The sequence below is a fragment of the Lactuca serriola genome, chromosome 9, assembly GCF_051521515.1.
Source record: "Lactuca serriola cultivar US96UC23 chromosome 9, Lser_US96UC23_V15, whole genome shotgun sequence".
Lineage (NCBI taxonomy): Eukaryota > Viridiplantae > Streptophyta > Magnoliopsida > Asterales > Asteraceae > Lactuca > Lactuca serriola.
The window spans coordinates 201553487-201576368 of NC_136416.1; the positions used below are offsets into that span (position 1 = coordinate 201553487).

General features: G+C 39.3%; 1 protein-coding gene and 1 non-coding gene across 2 annotated transcripts; one reads left to right on the top strand and one right to left on the bottom strand.

Moving 5' to 3' along the window:
• Window positions 1-18370: 18370 nt before the first annotated feature.
• Window positions 18371-18444, bottom strand: TRNAN-GUU (transfer RNA asparagine (anticodon GUU)). The gene has a single exon. It is a non-coding gene; the product is annotated as a tRNA-Asn (tRNA).
• Window positions 18445-21515: 3071 nt separating this feature from the next.
• On the top strand, window positions 21516-22089 carry LOC145076933 (beta-1,4-xylosidase). The gene has a single exon (XM_079022724.1). The coding sequence runs from the start codon at window positions 21617-21619 to the stop codon at window positions 21902-21904; it is 288 nt and encodes a 95-aa protein (XP_078878850.1). The 5' UTR covers window positions 21516-21616; the 3' UTR covers window positions 21905-22089.
• Window positions 22090-22882: the final 793 nt, after the last annotated feature.

Genomic DNA, 22882 nt, shown 5'->3' on the forward strand with positions numbered 1-22882 from the left:
TACCTCAATGAACTCTGATTTTGACCTTGGATCTTTGCTCTACACCTCTTCTCTTTGGTCCTTTCTTCTTTTTCTTCTTCAAACCTTCAAGAATTCACACAAAGTCACTTTAATCAATCAAGGGATGGTTTAGGGTTTCTCACAGCTCTCTGAGGGTGAAGGAGGCGAGTTTGGGGCACATAACATTGCTTAAATAGTGAGCAAACCCGGGGATTTAGGATTTCTTCCTGGCAGGCAGACTCGCCGAGTCCCGAATATGGACTCGCCGAGTCGCCGACTTACACGTGCTCGAAATCCCATCCCTACTCGACGAGTCGGGCTATAGACTTGCCGAGTCCCTATTGAAAACTTCTAAACAAATATCATGGAAGCAACATACCAGAGACGGGTCGTTACAATTCTCCCCCACTTGTCTCAGACTTCGTCCTGGAAGTCTGCTACGGCTGAATCTGCAAATAACTCCGGGTAGTGCTCTCTCATCTCCTCCTCAGCCTCCCATGTCCACTCATACCCCTTCCGGTGCTGCCACTGCACCTTCACTAACTGAATTACCTTGTTTCTCAAGGTCTTTGTCTTCCGGTCCAGAATCGCGACTGGCCTCTCAATATAATTCAGGCTGCTATCAACCTGAATATCTTCTAAGGGAACAACTGCTGACTCATCCATCAAACACTTCCTCAACTGAGACACATGGAAAGTGTTGTGGATCTGGCTAAGCTCTGCTGGAAGATCCAACCGATAAGCAACCCGACCCACTCGGGCCAAAACCCTGAAAGGACCAATGAACCTGGGACCCAGCTTGTCCCTCTTCCGAAACCTGATGACACCCTTCCAAGGTGAGACCTTCAGAAGGACCATATCGCCCACTCGGAACTCCAAGTCTGAACGCCTCCTGTCGGCATAGCTCTTCTGCCGACTCTACGCAGTCTGCAGTCTACTACGAACCTGCTGAATCAACTCGGTCGTCTTGAGCACCACCTCTGTGCTCCCAATGACCCGCTGACCGACCTCGCCCCAACAAATCGGGGTCCTACACTTCCTCCCATAAAGCATCTCAAAGGGAGGTCGATCAATGCTTGCATGATAACTGTTGTTATACGAAAATTCCGCTAATGGAAGATACGTATCCCAACTGCCACCGAAGTCTAGGACACATGCCCGGAGCATGTCCTCGAGAGTCTGAATCGTCCTCTCGCTCTGCCCGTCCGTCTGAGGGTGGAAAGCGGTGCTGAAATGGAGACGAGTACCCATCTCGTCGTGAAACCACTTCCAGAATCTGGATGTAAAACGGACGTCCCTGTCTGACACCACCGATACCGGTACTCCATGACGTGCCACTACCTCCTGCACATAGATATCGACTAACTTTTTTGCCGATATGCTCTCCTGGATCGGTATGAAATGAGCACTCTTCGTCAACCGATCCACTATTACCCAGATCGAATCTACCCCACGTGCGGTCCTGGGAAGCTTGGTGATAAAATCCATGGTGATGTCCTCCCATTTCCACACGGGAATGTCTAACGGCTGCATCTTGCCGTGAGGCCTCTGGTGTTCTGCCTTGACCTTCCTGCAGGTCAGGCATCTCTCTACATACCAGGCGACATCTCGCTTCATGCAGGGCCACCAGTAATCGGGTCGAAGATCTCTATACATCTTCGTCGCCCCTGGGTGGATAGAAAATCGAGACTTATGAGCCTCGTCCATCAACACCTGTCGTACTTCGCCCCAGTATGGTACCCATACTCTCCCATGAAGGGTCAACAACCCCTGACTATCATAATCAAACGAAGCTACTCGGCCTACTATCCTCTCACACTTCTTTCTCTCCTCCTTGAGGCCCTCAACCTGAGCCTCCCTGATTCGTTCCAACAACGAAGTAATCACTGCCATCCTCAGACATAAGTCTCTGATAGGGGCTGCTGACACCTTGCGGCTTAGGGCGTCGGCCACTACGTTGGCCTTCCCTGGATGGTAAAGGATTTCACTATCATAATCCTTCAGCACATCCAACCACCTCCTCTGTCTCATGTTCAGATTCGGCTGATCCATAAGGTACCTCAAACTCTTGTGATCCGTGTAGATGGTACAACGGACCCCATAAAGGTAATGTCTCCAAATCTTGAGGGCAAACACAACCGCCCCCAGCTCTAAATCATGAGTAGGATAGTTAGCCTCGTGAGGCTTCAACTGTCTCGAGGCGTAAGCTATAACATGGCCTCACTGCATCAATACTGCTCCCATACCTGTGATTGAGGCATCACAGTAGACTACAAAATCCCCTACTCCTTCTGGCAGGGTAAGGATCGGAGCCTCGCACAACCTTCGCCTGAGGGTCTCAAATGCTGCCTGCTGCTCAGGCCCCCAACGAAACACCACTGACTTCTTGGTCAGTCGGTTGAGCGACACTGCTATCTTGGAGAAATCCTGAATGAATCTCCGGTAATACCCTGCCAACCCTAGGAAGCTCCGAATCTCGGATGGAGACTTCGGGACCTCCCACTGCATCACGGCCTCTATCTTGGCCGGATCTACTAAAATGCCTTTCTGGTTGACGAGGTGACCAAGAAACTGCACCTCGCGCAACCAGAACTCGCACTTAGAGAACTTTGCGAAAAGTCTCTCCCCCCTTAGAACTTCTAGCACCTCTCTCAGGTGCTCCTCATGCTGCTCCTGCGTCTTGGAATACACCAAGATATCATCTATGAATACTATCACAGACCGATCCAGCATCGGCCTGCACACGTGATTCATGAGGCCCATGAACGCGGCTGGAGCGTTGGTAAGCCCAAATGGCATCACCACAAACTCATAATGACCATACCTGGTCCTGAAAGCAGTCTTCTGCACATCCTCATCTCTGACTCGCATCTGATGATACCCGGAACGTAAATCGATCTTGGAAAACCAAGACGCTCCCTGAAGCTGGTCAAACAAATCATCTATCCTCGGGAGTGGGTAACGGTTCTTCACCGTTACCTTATTCAACTCCCGGTAATCTATACACATACGGTGCGACCCGTCCTTTTTCTTCACAAACAAAATCGGAGCTTCCCAAGGCGAACTACTCGGTCTGATGAAACCCTTGTCTAGCAGCTCCTGCAACTGCGTAGACAACTCCTGCATCTCAGGGGGAGCTAACCAATACAGTGCCTTAGCTATCGGCGCCGCACCCAGAATCAGATCAATCCCGAACTCGACCTGTCTCTCTGGAGGTATTCCAGGAAAATCCTCTGGAAATACATCAGGGTAGTCTCGCACTACCGGGACATCATCTACTGCCACCTTACCCTTCTCCCGGGCATCCAAAACATAAGCTACATATCCGGCGCAACCCTGCTGAAAATAGCGCCTCGCTCTCGCAGCTGAACAAAAAGTTGGTTCGTGCTGTGGCCTCTCGCCCTGAATCACTAACTCTCCCCCACTGGGAGTGCGAACTCTCACTAGCTGCAGCTCACAATCAATCACCGCCCCATTGGGACTCAACCAATCCATGCCTACTATGACCTTATTCCCTCGCAGGGGAATAGGGACCAAGTCCACCGAAAACTGCTCGTCGAACAACTGAAGAGAACATCCTCTATGCACTCTGGCGACCCTCACGTTCCTGTCATCTTCTATCTCAACCTCTAGCGGACAATCCAGCTCCCCTGGAGCTCTACTAAATCTCTTGCTAAGCGCTAGCGATACAAACGATCGGGTAGCCCCCGAATCAAATAATATTGTAGCAGAAATGCCGTTCACAAAGAACGACCCTATACAAAACATATAATCATAAGCAATAATCAATCAATAATAATATAGAGATGAAGGGAAGATACATACCCGTCACCACATCAGGAGTCGCTCGTGCCTCCTCTGCTGTCATCTGAAAAGCTCTACTCTTCGCCACTGGCGCCTCGGCTCGGCCATGCCGGCCATCTGTAATCCTCAAAGTAGCAGGGGCAGGTGCAGCCACCTTCCCTGCTGCAGCTAAACTTGGACACTGGGACTTTTTATGTCCCCTCTGATTGCACTAGAAGCAAATCAGATCTGATGCTGCAACAGCAGTAGCAGCGGCCGTACAATCCCTACTCAAATGCCCAGTCCGACCGCACTTGTAGCAGCCGGAACTCCCTGCCTTGCACACCCCATCGTGAAATCTCCCACACTTGCCACATCGACCGTGGCTCTGCTGACTCCTAGATCTGTGATCTGAAACCTTGGGCTTTTTGCCCGAACTACCTATACCCGAAACCGCCTCCGGTTTCCTCTTCTTCTCCATCTCAAGGCCAATCTCCCTCTCCCGAGCCCTAGCAATCATGTCATCCAGCGTTTTACAGCTGGACCGGCTCACAAACTGGCGAATATCGCTCTGCAACATCTCATGATAACGTGCCATCTTCATCTCCTCATCGGCTGCATATTGAGGAACGAGAAGAGCCCTCTCCCTGAACTTGGCGGTGATCTCCGCCACGGTCTCTGTACTCTGGGTGAGGTCCTGAAACTCTCTAGCTAACTGCTGCACCTCAATAACCGGTGCAAACTCCGCCCTGAACCTGGTAGAGAAATCAGCCCATGTCATGGCATCTAGCGCTGCATCATCTCCAATGGTATGTCCGACCTCTTCCCACCAATCCCGTGCCCTGTCCTTCAGAAGACAGGACGCCAATCTAACCTTGTCCCCCTCGGGACACCTGCTCGTGCGGAAAGCGTTGGCTACATTCGCCAACCATCTAGTACTCGCTATGGGGTCCCGCACCCCGTGGTAATCTGGAGCTCCACATGCCCTGAACTCCCTGAACGTAAGTGTGCGCGACCCCATCATGGCCGCCACCTTAGCACGGAAGGTGCCCAACCTCTCATCCATCAGCTCTAGGATACCCTCCTTGATCGAACCGAAGATCACAGGAGTCTGCTCCAGTATGATACGAGTAATCTCTGAAGAAAGAAACTCTCTGGTCTGCTCATCCATACGCTCGGCCCCCGAGCCTGATCCTGATCCCTCCCCGGCACCGGTACTGCCGTCTGCTAGCCTCGAACGCAAAACCACCATTCTGAAACACATCATGGCAACATCAGAAAACTGAAATATCACAAGGGATCATTGATACTACTACTAGCTTCCTGGTCTTGCCTCAGCCTTCCTTGATTCGAGTACGGATCCTCTGCTTTCAGTAGTACGGGCCCATACTACTTTCCACATCTATCCGTACTTTCCTCAAGAACTGCCTTGACTCCACCAAGTCACTACTACTATTACTGATCTCTGCTACTCTCATCCTAGGCTTGCCCTAGGGAAATCTCTGACTCCACTCAAACCAGTCCTCAGCTGTTGAAGGCCTCCTTATAATGCTAATTAGCCATCACCTGAATACCATCACATGTGATGAGGCTCAGATAATCCTTCGAGTAAAAGGCTCGTCTCTACAACGGTTGGACTCAAACAAGAGTTGCGCATTAGGGTCAAATCCAACACTCTGAGATTATTCAACCCTGATCACATGTGATGTGACGTATTCACCTAATGGCTAACTCCCATCACTCGGAGTACCACAAAGCACAAAGCAAGCAGCATTCGGACACAAGAAACTACTCAAGCAATTCTATCCTCATACCGAGAAAACTATACTAGCATACAATGCTAAACTCATACTATCAGGCATAAACTAAACAGGCTATCCTACTGCTGTCTACTCAATACTAGCATGCAATTCTCATAAAGCTGAAACACATATAGTAGGCACATAAGGCATCCTCCTAGATCCTTAGTCCTATACTAGCATGCTGTTCTACTGAAACTGAAACTGAAACTAGAACTAAAACTGAAACTGAACTAATAAACTTGTATGGGTAATTTGGGAGTACTTACTTGAGCTCGGCTGATCGCATGCACCACACTCTTATCTCGTTTAAAAATTCTTTTCTTTCTAAGTGCTTTTCAAAATTCTTTCGAAAACATTTTCCTTTTGAAAATCTTTTTATTTTTCCCTTAGTTTGAGTTCAGATACACCCGGAAGTGTATCCGAATCCCTCAAACCAAGGCTCTGATACCAACTTGAAACATCCCAAAAATACGATCCGAAAATTTCACTTTTAATATAACCAAAAATCATAAAACTGAGTATCACATATTAAAACCATACGCCGCATATCTCAAACCATACTAAAATAATGTGAGAAAAACTGTGTCACAACTGTATCAAAACATATCTAAGAAACTAAATCGACTCCCAGGACAAAACTGAAACTGTGGTGTGTGCGATGCCATCATCCCGAGCTCTTCCCTTTACTTGCGGAAGTACCTGAAACCAAAAACTGAAACCGTAAGCACGAAGCTTAGTGAGCTCCCCCAAACTACCACATACCACACAATAACAAATAAAGCACATACTGGGCCTTGCCCACTGTATCGGACCGAAGTCCGGAACTAGCTGCATCGGACCGAAGTCCGGAACTGACTGCATCGGACCGAAGTCCGGAACTGACTGCATCGGACCGAAGTCTGGAACTTGCTGCATCGGACCGAAGTCCAGAACTGACTGGGACCTTGTCCCCTGCATCGGACTGGAGTCCGGAACTAACTGCATCAGACCGAAGTCCGGAACTGTCTGAACATAGTATAACATAAACACGTATTTGCTAACATAACACATATACTGCATCGGACCGAAGTCCGGAACACATAACACAAAACATGCTTGAATCACAAAGACATCAAGCACTCTAACTACTACATTTGACTGAAGTTCGGAACTACTGCTAACTTAACGGGCCGACATTGTGGCCGTAGACCCGTTCCTACTAGAAGGAGACTCACCTCGTGAACTGGCTGCTGTGTGTATGGCTCTGGAAGCTATCTGCTGCTGCTCCGGTATCTTCCCAGCTACAATTCCATAAACACACTCAATCAAATACTAATCACTGCATTAGGGTAAAATGACTCCTTTACCCCTAGTCAAAGTCAACTCTCCAGGTCAAAGTCAACCTACAGTTGACCTGACTCGCCGAGTTGGGCCGCCAACTCGCCGAGTCTCTATTCTCACTTCTCAACCCTACTCGTGGCTACTCGTCGAGTATGGCATCAACTTCAACGAGTTCCCTTTCGATTCTAAGACTCAGGCAATTTGCATCCGACTCGCCGAGTCGTATGAACAACTCGACGAGTTGTTCTTGAGCTAAGAAGATTGTCTTGGACTCGCCGAGTTGTATGAACAACTCGTCGAGTCCCTCCATCACTGAGTCTGACCTCCAACTCACTGAGTCCACTCTACTACTCACTGGTCCCCACTCGTCATCACTCAAAAGGGGAAAAATCGGGGACTCGCGACTCGACTCGCCGAGTCGTTCTTCCGACTCGCTGAGTCGCATGCATGCAGCTACTCTAAACTCGATTCTGCTTGAATCCAGCATATAAAACTTATAGATCTGGGCTCCCTTAGCTCGATTAACACGTAAAGATTCTATCTTTACGTGCCCATAAGCATCCATGAAGATTATAAGGCTCAAAAAGCATAATAAAGGCTAGATCTAGGGTTCTCATGCAAAGCAACTTCAAAAAGGCAATAGATCCGGGCTCTACAACTCCTAAATGAACAGATCTAGGGATATCTCGACCTATTAAGGCATCCATACAACTATAAGGTTTGGAAAATACATCAAACTAGCCCTAGAAGTGTTCTAATGGAGGTTTTAAGCATAAAACAGAAGGATTCCGAGAAATACCTCAATGAACTCTGATTTTGACCTTGGATCTTTGCTCTACACCTCTTCTCTTTGGTCCTTTCTTCTTTTTCTTCTTCAAACCTTCAAGAATTCACACAAAGTCACTTTAATCAATCAAGGGATGGTTTAGGGTTTCTCACAGCTCTCTGAGGGTGAAGGAGGCGAGTTTGGGGCACATAACATTGCTTAAATAGTGAGCAAACCCGGGGATTTAGGGTTTCTTCCTGGCAGGCAGACTCGCCGAGTCCCGAATATGGACTCGCCGAGTCACCGACTTACACGTGCTCGAAATCCCGTCCCTACTCGACGAGTGGGGCTATAGACTCGCCGAGTCCCTCTTGAAAACTTCTAAATAAATATCATGGAAGCAACATACCAGAGACGAGTCATTACATAAAAATAGCGAATAAAAATAACACGGGAAAATAACCCAGAATAATAACACTGAAAAGCACATAACACATATAACACATAACATACAATTATTTCTATATATTAAACTCATCTTAAAATAACTGGGGGTTAAAATAGTAATTTGTGCAGCACTTCGGTTCTATAAATAGCTTTCGTCGTTGAAAACCGAGAGCTTTATTGAAAATCAGGCTCTGCGAAGATAGAGCTTCAAACCGAAAAGATAAATTTTTCGGGCTCTCCGGGCACTTCGGCACGTATTTCGGGCTTTAAAAATGACATCGGGGCTTCGAGGGAAGTCAAAATACTAAAAATATTAAATTTGGGGTGAAAAAGTGGCAATTTCTCAAAATTACCCGACAAATCTCGCAAGCCTCCTATTTATAGGCGAGGTCCAAAGTTGGCCGAGAGAAGGGAGTCAGCACCGAGGACAAGAGGCAGCAGGAGGAGCGAAGCACGTGGCGCGGCAGCTGGCTCAGATGCGAGGAGGTGGCATCCAGATGCGAGGCGTCTTAGGAGGTGTCTTTGACGTCGCCTAGGACGTAAAAAGGCGCGTCGGATGCTTACCAGACCGAAGCTCGGTCCAATCAGAAGGCGACAGGTGTGCGACACGCGACTACTGTTCATGCGAGGTGACGTGGCTCATCCAGATAAGGCTTATCCATGCGAGATTCCTCGGAAAATGAGCCCTAATCTTCTAAAATCCATAACTTTCGCATATGTTTCGACGTTCTTTATATGAACGCGTACGTAAAATTATGCTCTACAACTTTCGTTTAGACTTTATCGGCTAATTTTGACTTTATTTTTAATATTATTATTTTTAACAGACCGGGACAGGATAATCCGTTGAAAATTCATAACTTCTTCATCCGACATCCGTTTTCGTCAGACTTTTTACCGTTACACTACTAATGACGATACCTTCAATTCTCGTTTAGGTTGTGTCGGCTAAAAATCACTCGATCTAAAATTCGAGTTTTTAGTTGTCTACTGCTAAGCTGAAACTTAGAAAAATCATAACTTCCTCATACGATGTCAGATTTTGGCGTTCTTTTTATCGAATTTCTCAGTTTAATGAATACTACGACTTTCATTTAGATTACTAAGGCTAAAAAGTAGTTTATCAAAAACTCACTTTTTACATCATTCGGCGCCATGCCGGTTTTGTCGCGGATCTTCGATTGGTCATAACTTCTTCGTTATAACTCAGATTTTGATAAGGTTTTCGCCTAAATGTTTCTAACGAGACTATCTACAAATTTCAATAATAAAATTTTACTTATTCCAAATTTTATATTTTCATTAAATTTCACTATTTGGCTATTAATTGGAATCTCATAAGACTTCCAATATTTTATGAGTGATTCTAAACATAGTTTTACTTCATTTCTAGTAAAAACTATCCATTAGAACTCAACACTTGATTTTATTCACTTTAAATAATAACAATACACGATTTCAGAACATGTATGTTACAAATACCTCCTCCTTTTGAGGATTTCGTCCCCGAAATCATAATGATTAAAACAAATGGGGATACTTCGCTCTTATCACAAATGCTTGGAGCTTCATAAAAATTCGAACAAGACCAATGATGGGCCAAATCATTTCATCCTGATCTCTCTTAAGCCCAAATTCTCAGCCCATTATGCTTATTAGACAAAAAAAAGGAGGCATTTTGTGCATTAGACACCTCATGTTTGCATGGTGGTCTTCCATGCAAACATCACCTCATCATCTCTCTCTCTCTCTCTCTCTCTCTCTCTCTCTCTCTCTCTCTCTCTTCTCTTATTATCAGCCAAAACCCCTCCCCTCACCTCTCTCATTTTCCTTTCAAACATCTTCAAAACATTCTCTAGAACACCTCCCTTTTTCCTCCAAAATTTTCGAGATTTTGGGTGTAGCTTCAAGAGATTCTTCTTGAAGATCATCAACTTTGGTAAGTTATTACTTAGATCTAGGATTTAACTTCTTGATCTCTTCAAAAATCTCCTCTTACCCCCATATTTTTGTGGATCATGTTTCTTAGAACCATCCAAGTTCGAAAACCTCTTCAAGAGGCTTGCTAAAGTCGAGATCTTCTTTAATCTCTTCATCAAACCGAATCCAAACCCCAAAGTGAGTTCATACCCCCTTGATTTCGAATTTTACTTTGTTTTAGGGGAGAATACAAGTTGTTTTGTGTAGATCTATGTGTATATGCATGATTATGTGTGTTTTCATGATTTATTTGGTGATTATGTGTTGTTTACTCCATAAATCTAAAAATATGAAGTTTATCACTTGGATTTTCATAAAAACCTTGGGATAAGTATGTGTTATCACATATAATACACGTAAACTTGTAGATTTGGGATTTATACACTTCAAATGGCAAAAACAAGTGTTGTGTCCAAACATGGATAACTTAAACTCAAAAATCAGCCTTTGACAGAAAAGTTTTAGCCTAATCTTGGAGTGTTTTGACCACCTTAACGATAATATTTTTCAAAACTGTTTTATATGAAAAACGTTCCAGTTTATACCTTTAAAATGACTACTCTCACGTTTTCATACGATTTTTCTACAATTTTTGGCGAATTTTACAAAACTGCCTATCATATTTAAAATAATCTCGGACCAGCCTGTGAAGGTGAGCAATTTTACACTGATTTGAGGCCATTAAAAATTATGAAAAAAAATTGTGAACAAAGTAGACAAAATTTCCAAATTTCCAGAGTTTACGGATCCAAATTCCGACTTACGATGATTTTTCTACAAATTTTCCAACAACCGGGTCAGAAAAGTGAAAAAATCAGAAAAATGTGTATTTTCGCAAAAAGCAAGCCAAAAATGATATTTTTGACAAAAATGGTTTAAAAATGTATTTTTACCAAAAAATAGCCATAAATACAAGTTCTGAAAAGTGTTATTTTTACTAAGATTGGGCCTTAATTGTAAATTTTTGGCTTATTGGGCCAAGAGTGTCATTTTTACAAAAAGTGGACTTTTATATAATGTTATTAAATAATTGAGCTAAAACAAACAATATAATAACAAACGGGCTATTTAGGTCCTTTTCATGTTTATTAGGCCGTAGAGACCCATTAATATGTTTGATAGGTCCTGAATACTATTTGTATGCTTATTGGGCCTCATTGACCCATTAACATGTGCGACGGACCTTGGATACTATTTGCATGCTATTTGGGCCTGTAAATACCTTCCATGTGAAATGGGCCTATGTTGTCCTTTTACATATATTTCGGGTCAATGTTATATAATCTCATTCCTATTGGGCCTTGAAATGACTTACATGTTTAGCGATGCCTTAGTGGTTCACTTACATGGTTTATTGGGTCTGGAATAAGTTTTATATGTTTCTCTTCGCGTAAATTCGATTAAGGATCTAGCGAGATTTGTCGGTTGACACCTATTGAGTGTACGATCGTAGCCTGTACTTATAACCAGAGTCTCTTGGAGGGAGAGGATGAGTTTGTGTATAGATCTATACGGGGGTGACGCCCCACACCTGAGCTGTTCGCTACAGTTAGACTAGTCCAGTCTAGGGTGACAAACCGTACCTTAAACAAGTCGGCGTCTTTCAGACGTCAAGACAGACGAAATTGTCATTATCAAGTATGGTTATAGCGGCTCACTTAGAGGAATTAACGTTATAAATTTACGGGAGACCACTCTCTTTTCTCTTTGGATTACTCAGGAACATACTCGCACTGGTACTCAACCTCAGGGGTTGGTATGACAACATTTTCTTTTTCAGACAACATCGGGTTGTCTGGGGACATTCTCTTTTCTATTGGGATTTAATCAGGAACATACTCGCACTGGTACTCAACCTCAGGAGTTGGTATGGTAACATTTTCTTTTTCAGACAACATCGGGTTGTCTGGGGACATTTTCTTTACATTCTCCTTACATTCTCTTTTCATTTTCTGCATTACCTTTATACATTCTAATAAACATTAACACACATGCATTAATACAAGATCGAACACAAACTTACTAAAACTGGTTTTCAGAAAATATAGGATTTTCTGGTGATTACAAAGTTATACAAATCATTTTCACAAACATGCTTATGAACTCACCAATATTTTTATGTTGACCTTTTTAAATTAACTTGTATTATCAGGAAACCGTTGAAGCAGGTTGAGCGGAACAAACTAATGGATATTTTGTTTCATCATACTTTGACTATTTTGGCATATAATATTCAAATACAATACTCGATGTAAACAATGGATGTTGTTATATTGCAAGTGTGATGATGATGATGTTATGTTTCAATTATATACTCTGTAATGATACTACAACAATGGAATCACGCTCAAGCCCCCGGACGTTTCCGTCGTCTGGTTCGGGGGTGTGACATTTGGCGTGTAAGGAATGATAAGGAATGATTTTGAGGACGAAATCTAATTTAAGTGAGGGAGAGTTATAACATCCCGTTTATTAAATAAATAAATAAATTAATTAATTAATAAATGGATAAAAGCCCTAAAATTAATAATTATATAGCAAGGTGTTGGTCTCGAGGAGTTAACTGTCATAATTTTAGAAGGCGGGGATTAAAGTGTAAAATCCGAACTTAATTTGTAAGTATTATTGAAGGCAGGGATAAAATGGGAATTTATGGGACTTCATTTGAAGAGATTTTGGAGGATAGGGGGTTGTTTGGTAAATTTTATACCTAAGTTGTAATGGATTTTAATGCTGATGGTTTAAATGGTAAATATTGGATTTATTTTGAAAGAAATGGGGAAATGAGGGACTACTTTTTGACATTATGGAAACTAGTTAAGGGGATCGGGGTATTTAAACCCATCACCCCCAGTACCAACCCTTACCCTAAACACTCTCACAGCCGCCACCCTTATGCCTCCCTCTTCCAACCGCCGCACCACCCATCTACTTCCATTCTCCTGCCAGCAAATACCACCGCTACCCCTCCTGCAGTCGAATTCGTAGCCACCGCTGATAGTTCTGCCGCTTCTCTCCACTGCTGCCTCTACAACTCACGTCGTCGGAATGACGCAGTTCCCGTCGAGCATCGTCGCTACCACTTCAACAATGGTCCCATCACCATCTTCTATCGCTAATGGCCGCTGTTGCTTCCTGTTCTCATGTGCTATGTTCCAGCCTCGACCCGCCGCCGCCTGTGCAACTCCCATGTTGATCTGGTTATCGCTTATCGCCCTAAGGACTGGCGTGTTCGTGTTTCTCGTGGGTATGAGTGTGCTGTTGCTTCAAGTCCGAGTGGTTTGTGTTATTTCCTAGGTCTGGCTGTTTGACTGGGAACCAAAGAAATCACCGCCACCACCGTGAGGTGGTGGCTGCCATCCTTAATTCGTTGTTGTCGCCACCGTGAGCCACCAGGTGGGTGACTGGAGTGTATACTACTATTTGAAGTGTGTGTTGCATGTGTTTGTGTGGCTAGAAAATGAAGAACATCCACCACCACCACCTACCGGCCACCGGCCACCACAAGGGTGGTTGTGTGTGTGTGTGTGATTATTTTGAGTGTGTGTTTATTTTGGTTTATTTCATTGTAAAATTATAATAGTGGCTAGAATAATGAAAAGAAAACTCAAAACCACCACCGTGAGGTGGTGGCTGCCGCCACCGGCTGCCGTGTCGGGTGGCGGTGTGCCTCGTTTGCGTTTTGACTTGTTTGTATAAATGGGCTAAAACCCTAATGGCTTAATGAACCCTAATGGATCTAAGGACTTGGTACTGGGCCTATTGGGTTAGGATTGGGTTGGAAACCCTAATTAGGGTTTAGAAAACCCTAATTTTGGATATATGGGCCTTGGACTTATCGGGACCCATGTTTGGGCCATTGTAATTGAATTATTAATCATACCTGAGCATACTAATAGATTAATGGACTTAATGGATTAAGTCCTTAATGGGTTAAGTGAAAAACACTTCACCCTAAATGTTAATTTATGTGAAACCCTAATTTCACTTAGGCTTTATGTTGGGCCTTTCTTTTGGGCTTTGGTGATTGGACTATTAATGGGCCATCCAAAATCAAGCACATGGACTAGAATAATTTAATGGCTTTAGGATAAGGCCCTTGTAAGGGGGTTGCGCCCAATTTGGAAAATTGGGCCATAGTCTGGGCCTTTATGATTATGTGATATTGGGTCTTGGGAATACCAAGATGTTGGACTAGAACAATTGGATGGACCTTAAGGAAAGACCATGTAGAGGTCTGGGTCAAATTTGGAAAATTGGGCCATATGTTGTGCTTTGGCCCATTACTTGACTATTGGACCTTTAGAGTGTGAGTTGGATCTTGGGCTTAGAACCTAATTATTAACTGGGTATTTTTTGATGTTGGCAGTTCAGGAATCTGTCAACTAGCAGCTGAAGTTTCATCCGCGGGACTTTAACAGTGCTAGGTGAGTTATCCTCACTATATCAACAGGGTCTAAGGCACTCAGGGCGGTCCTTTATGGATTTGTATCCGGATTATTACATGATATGTTTATTGTTTTGCATCCTGGTAGTTAGGATGGTGATATGCTTATGCTTAATGACCTGGTTTGTTCGGTATCCTGGTTATGATGATGCTATGTTAGTGACCTGGTTAGGTCGGTATCCTAGTTATAGGATTATGCTATGTTAGTGACCTGGGTAGGTCAGTGTCTTGGTTATAGGATGTTTTCTATGCTATTTGATATGCTAGATCAGTTTGACTATTATTATGATAGCATATGATATATATGTGCACATGTTTGTTTGATTGGGGGTTGGGTTGAGGCGGTCCTGCTTTGTGCCGAGGGCCAACATACCTAGGGCGGTCCAGATATACTACAGACCTAGGAGGGTATGCTAGTCAGACCGAAGGCCCGGAGAGTGGTCCGGATAGGCTGAAGGCCCTGCGAGGCGGTCCAGACGTACCGAAGGCTCGGAGAGCGGTCCAGATAGACTGAAGGCTTGCTAGGCTGTCCAGTCACACTGACGGCTCATTATGCATGCTGTTTGCTTATATGTTTATATGATATGGTTATATCGGTATGTTTTTGGTATTTTGGGGGTAACTCACTAAGCCTTCGAGCTTACATTTATCGATTATTGTTTCAGGTGCAGTGGATGACCGCAGGATGACGAAGGCGTAACCGTACACATCCTCACATTTTATGATTTGGATTTCTGGGATACTCAGATATGAAACTATTTTTAGAAACCTTTTTGTAATAACTCATGGTTTTAGACGTTTGAAAAAGTTTTAAATTGGCTTGATTTTTATGGATGTTACAGTGTTGCGGTTTGAGCTGTTTGATTCGTTTGACAATTTACACATTTTGAAGTAAGGTATCTTTTGATATCTTATAATATTTGAAATGAACTCATTTAGGGTGTGTTTAAGATTTTTTTAAGTTAAAAGTCCTTTTGTAAAAAAGACATTTTCTAAAAGAACTTTTTCTAAAAGGAGGTCTTTAAAATGTGTTTGGGTGGACTTTTAAGACTTTTAAGAGACAAAAGCCAAAAGTCACAAAAATATGAGATTTTATGACTTTTAAAAAGACTCTTTTTTGGTCATGAGTAAAAGTTGATTTAGAAGAACTTTTCTATTTTGCCAAACATTTTTTGGACTTTTTTTTTAACTTTTTAGAAAAGTTAAAAGTCTAAAAGTTGTTTTAAAAGGAAAGCCAAACACTCCCTTAATTTACATTAGATGCACTAAAGCTGAATGAGTTAAATTACAAAAAGATTTACTATAATTTAGTTGTTTGTAGTCTATGACCTAAATTTCGGGATGTCATAATATACATGGGGTGATGTTAGGTATAAATGTAAGGTTGTTGTTGATGTTGGTCCAACATTTGAGGTTGATGCATATGCAAATGATCAGGAAAAACTAATGATATTGGTTGATGATGGTAATATAACTTCACATGCAAACACAGTGGAACAGTTGAAGTCATTTTCTGAATTTTGTGGGGTGTGACTGAATTTGAAGAGGAGGAAACTATACCCTGACAAGAAAGTTACCCTTATTATTTTTCAGATTACGAAGAAACAAAAGCAACTCATTGAGGGATGCCCGAATCCTTACCATCGCCTAAATCATCAGATCAAAAAACTTAAAGGTTCTATAGCCCACAATCACTCTTCGTATTTGAAGTTGTTTCAATTGTTTAAAAAACAAAGAAGAGCTTAAGCTTAATTTGGAATGTGTAAATGAGAGCTTTCAAATAAGAGTAAGAAAATCTACAATATACATGTTTGAAGCTGCTTGCTTTGCAGAAAATTATAAATGATGGTTAAGGGCTACAAAAAGATAAATATATTAATTCATTTCAAGTCCGTAAACAATCAGAATACCATACTTGCTCAAACACACAATATTGTCCCCATCATTGCCAAACCAACAAGAAAGTGTTGGGTCACTTGTTATATGACATATTAGCTGATAGTACTGGTAATATGCTATGGGAAAACAAATCCAATGAACTATAAATGATTGTGTTAATGTATATATTTCGTAATGACAAACATGGAATGCAAAAATATGTGCTCTATAATTGTTGAGAGGGACCCATGAAGAAAACTTTCAAAGACTTCCTTTATATTGTTACAATTTAAAAGAAAGAATCTAGGGACAATTACACACATAAAGATAGACTCAACAATTTGATACACGACACAAACACGACACGAGTTTTCGTTTATGAATTTTAGAAATTCGTGTTACGTGTCTATTTGTGTCGACAAGAATTTAAAAATTCGTGTTTTGTGTCTTATGGGTGTCAAACACGAATTTACCTGTTTAAACATGTATAGACACAAATTTAATTTGTGCTGAGCCGCAACACGTATAAACACGCAACACACGGCAGAGATAAACATGCATAAACATGTATATACAATAATTGAATTTGTGTAAATTCGTGTATATCCGTGTTTTCATGTAACATGGTTAAAAACGTATCTACCCGTGTCATATCACTTGTCACACAAATTAATTATGAGTCGTGTTCGTGTTTGATACCTATGACACGTTTTACAATTCAAGTCGTGTTTGTTAAATTTTTTATGATGTGAATTTGTGTTCGATACGCATACACGACACGTAAACACTGATTGCCAAGTCTACATAAAGACAGATGGCAAGAATATATTTGAATAATTTTTTTCTACTATCGGTTACACGATGATATTTCTTATGTATACTTTTTTGTATCATGTTGCTGAAGAATGGGAGACTACGATGGATAAAGTAATACATGTTTGTTTTTGTGTAGTCCTCAACCTCTATTGTATTAATTATTTCTATTAATTTATTTTCTGGAGGTGCCATCCTCTTTTGGCAAAAACGTTTTAGTGAATTAGCATATGTTATTGTTTGAATATTAATTATAATTATTTGATTATAATTCTTTTACATAGAAAGCCTTATTTTTTTTTAATTTTGTCCTGAGTCTCAAATCGGTTTAGACCGGTTATGGATGTGTTTCATAAAGGTTCATTATAAATTTATAATTAAACTATATTCAAAATAAAATAGATTTTAAAAATAAAAATAAATGAGAATTAATCTAGAAGTTCACATGGAAGTCACGTTCGTGTCATGGATGCCATAACACATTCTAATGAACAAATTCAAACATGGAAGGTGGTAGTGATTGTGGTTGAGCACTATAAACACATAAGACATTCTAATGAACAAATTCAAACATAATTTGTACGAATATAAAAACAAAAACCACTTAGCTTAAACTATATTCAAAATAAAATATATTAAAAAATTAAATACAAATGAAAATTAATCTAAAAGATTACATGAATGCCATATCATGTGGACCTATATAGTGCAATCAAAATTTGTCAATGTAGATGACACAAACTTGAAAACTATTTCCACATGCTATAGAAGGTTATAGTGACACGATAAAACCAAAAACCATACTTTGGCCACAAGTTTGTCCCAATTATAACTTTCTTCACGGATAAATTGGTCATAGTAAATTATATAAATATGACATGAACCCTTGAAATGAACATATTTCTAATGTCACAGGCATATGATTATTCATTCATAAAGTACGTCTTATTTTCCATAGATTCGACCAAAATAACTAAAAGTACGCTTAAAATATATAATTCCCCAACATGCACACAAATCATTGTTTTCATGTGATTTGCATTATAAACAGAATAAGAAAAATTACAAAAAGTGTCTAATAGAGGGCATAGAAATTTTAGCATAATATGAATCTAATTCGTGACGACAAAAAAACGCTAGAAGGAGGGGTCGAACCTCCGACCTTGTGGTTAACAGCCACACGCTCTAACCAACTGAGCTATTCCAGCTTTTGCATTCTTGTCTTATCGATAATTTAATAAACATGACCATGTGGTCGAATTGATACCAACTACTCTATTACCAATTGTTGTTGACTTAAAGTATATTGAAACCCTCCTAATAACTCAAAAAAGAAAAAAGAATGTGCAAGGATTGACATGCACAATCTATAATATTAATGAGGAATATAAATGATAGAAAATCTCTTTTGAGCCTATATATTCTGTCTTTTTAAGGTTTCATTATTTCCACAATATTGAAATAAATAATATGCGGTTATTATCAAATAGTAAATATTTCAAATATGTTGTGATGCTTGTGTTTGATGAATATTTTTATACCATTCTAATACTGTAACGCTTCTCCTACTGTAACAACCTAACACGTAATTAGTTAAAAGTAAAATAGTTGAACCTTTTAGAAATAATTAAAATACTTTGAAAATAATTTGATAAAAAATCATGCTAATTTCATATAACATTTTTCATGAAATAGTAAAAAATTAGTTCAATCACCAAAATAAGTTAATAACCATTAATTTCACAAAAATTGACAAACAATCCGCAAAATAATGATGTCATCTGATAAATAGTGATGACGCAGCTAAAATAATGTAAGTTTTAAAAGAAAATATCTATAAATAAATAAAACTATGTGGATTTGGTTATAACATCACATTTATAATTGAGTTCATCATTTTAATTTAATGTTGGTTCCAGTTAACTATTTTGGTGATTGATAGGACTAGTTTTTTTAATATATTTTAGAAATGCTTTATGAAGTTAGTGTGATTTGTCTTTTTGCAAATAATTAAAAAACTTTGATTATTATGAGTGGTTAGAAAAATATTTTCTAGAAAGTATATTTTTATTTTTGATTGGTGTCAAAAATTGGGAACAATTGGCAATATTTGTTACAACTAAAATTGTGTTTGGAAAGTCATCGTCAATGAGTGTTGTGTGTAGTTAGTAGAATTTGACCTTTCTTTGGATGCGCAAAAAGCCGCCTCTCTCCTGCTTGGACTTGGAGCAGGTGATTGTAGGAACAAGTATTTGCTCATTGACATTTGCCCCCTTTTATAGTTTTGGGTTTATTTATTTAATTATTGTGTTTTTCCTAAAATAACCTTAATCTAAAGTGAGATTGTTTATGGTGTTGGTTGGTAAATGGTAACCTAGGGGCAAATTGGATTATTTGGACCCCCTTTGATAGTTTGATTAACTCTTTAATTAATTCAACATGTCTATAAATATCATTAATTGATTATATTATTAAATATTAATATTGGTGAGCAAAAATGGATTTTAACTTTTAAGTAAAATGTATTAATAAATCATTATGCCATCAGGATAATTGAACCATAAAACCGAAATAAACAAATCGACAAGTCTAGTTTTATTTTGATAAATTTTAGTTTTTGTTTAAAGAAAATCTTATACATAACGCTTGATTCATGATTTTCTTGATGTGCCAAAATAACAAATGTATATTTTTACAAATAAAATATGATGTTGCTTTTGACATTTTTGTGGGGTGTCTTAATCTAGGATCTTATATATATTTGAATATAACATTTTTTTGAATTAAAAGTGAAAAGTAAGATAATATGGAGACGAGTAGTTCGCACAAAACCCACTTTAGTAGCAATATAGCAAGTGGTATTATATAACTATGAAATTGTCAAGGTTTAATAATGGTCAATTTTGGCATCCTTTTCAATCCTTGGATTAAATATTACCAAATTGCCCTTCAATCTAATTGCAAATTGTTTTGGTCTAATCACACCTTTCTAATTGAGAAAAAAACCTCCACCCTACCCCATGTAACACCTACTTTGCCTACCATGTTGAACATGTGAGGTTAATGCATCTAAAGTCATTATTTATAAATCATGGATTCAATTTTAAGTCTTTGTTAGTTTAAATATAGATACATCAATATATTATTAAAACTTCTAAAACAATAGGTCAAACAAGTTTTTTTGGAAGGTTGACATTGATCTTCTGGTATACTAACCAAAGCTTGGTTCAATTACATTATGAATTCATAGTTTAGGTACAATGTTTGGTTATTTTGTACATTTCAACAACTAGTTTTTTAAGATGCGTGAATAAGCAAGCAACATAGGCTTTATCCATTTGACTTTCTTGTCACTTAAAAATCCAAGGATTTTATGCAGCCTTATCTAATGGTAATGTTCTAGAGAATTTATAAATACAATTGTCAAAGTTCAAATATATGCATTATGTTATATGTTTATAGGCATGGCGATTTACATTTTTTTTTTTCATATTTCCTTTAAAATCTAATAAAGTTGTCAGAAAATGACGTTTACTTATTTAAGGTATGTTTGACGATGAGTTTTTAAGATTTTTTATTTGTTTTTTAGAAAAGAAAAACATCGAATCGGACAACTAAATTTGCCAAGTAATTTATGAAAATAAATTCCAGATTTTACATACTAGTTTCTTCATGAGGTTTTATATAACTTTATATTTTGAAAACTCATATTTCTTCATGAGGTTTTATATAATTTTATAATTTTGAAATCTTACAACTAACTAATTTTGCCAAGTAATTTATAAAAATGAAAGCTACAACTTTGAGATTTTGAAATCTTACTAACTACTAGTTTCCAACTTTAAGATAAAAATCAAAATTTCCATTTATAATGGAAACCAATTAATTTCAAATAAGAAAAATAACATATGATATTTATATTACCATTTGGTAAATGACATGATAGTTAACATTATTTTGGCCTTACTTTTTATTTTATTTCTATCGGTTGATATACCACCAAATAATAAATTCCATATATTAAATTTTGTCAACATGATATATTTACATTTCTATAACCACCCTTCTCCTACAAGTTAACATTGTTTTGTTTTCAAGAGAAGATTAAATATATAAAGTAGGTTTAACTAAAATGTCAATTTGCTTTATCCTGAAGGGCATAAACGTCAATAACACATCAAAAACAACCCTCCAAGTTTCGTCGATCCTTCAATTCAGTACCTCGATTTTCAAACCGTGTGTCCCCACCATCTTCATGTATATAAAACACATTGTCACTTCATTAAAGTCATTCATCAAATTAACTACATAAGATCGAGTTCAGATCTTCTAGCATCGAAAGCAAAAACCATTCGTACTTCTGTAAAATTCAATCGAGTTATGGAAGGATTGATCCCATTTCTGATGCATGCCATGAAGAAACAACGGCCTCAAAATAATTACAGGTCTCGATCCGTCGGTTCCACCCGCAGCTACCATGTCCTCGTCGGAGCTGACGCGACGGTGGATAACTCCTCCCACCGCCGTACCAGATCGGAGTTTCAGTCACCGACGAATGAATTTATGGAACAGAGATCTGGATTTGGTTGTATTCCTCAAGCAAAGAGCTACAAGCGAAGTTCTACTACAGGTTTAACTCCAAATTCATATCAAGGTTCGAATCCCTAAATTTTGTAAATTCACGGAGAATTGAAAGGTTTTTGATGAAATCTACACTTGAATTTTTTGATTAATTGTAATGTACGCTGTGTTTGATTGTATAAATATATATATGTGTGTATCTTCTAGTTGATAATTAATAGAAGATAATTGAATCCATGAAGTATGAAAGTGAACGGATTTTTATTTATTTATTTATTTATTTTTTAACTTCAGTAATCATTTTTTTTTTTTGGGTAATTATATAGGATTCTCTTTCTGATCTACAATCACCATATAAAACATTCGCAATTAACTATAACATGTTATGTATGGAAAAAGCTATTGTATACAAGTAGCCCCATTTAATAAGGACAATTTCATTACAACTACTCTAGTAAGAGCTACAGGAATCCCAAAAACAAAGGGGTTACATGGAGTTTAGAGCAATAATGAGATTTTTAACCCAATCAATACAATGATTGGGTTGACTAATAAAGTGTCTAACTAGAAGTTCTTGGGTTTAATCCCAGGCAAATACTAAGGTAAATAGAAGGAAACTTGGGTCTATCTATAAAATTTACTTTTGAACTTTTCAATGATCATATTCCAAGATTAATTCTAGACATGTTGTAATCTATTGGAAAACCAAGGTAAATAGAAGGGAACTTGTGTGATTTGCAATGGATGAAATTAGCTAAATTCTCAACCACCAAACAGTTGATCCGACACCCAAAAGCTCAATTTTGGATGTTTTATGTTTCAACCTCGAAGTTAAGTGGAAACACCTAAGGATACACAGGAAGTTCTTTAGGTTTTCAACATTCCAATCGCCAATAAACAAAACGTTATCAATAAAGAAATGATATGAAACCTCACAATCTACAATGCCAAAATTAAAACACTTGATGATACCTTTATCTTCGGTATCCAAAACGATTGCATTTATGCCATCCATAACAAGAGGAAAGAGAAAAGGAGAAAGAAGACTGCCTTGGCATACACATT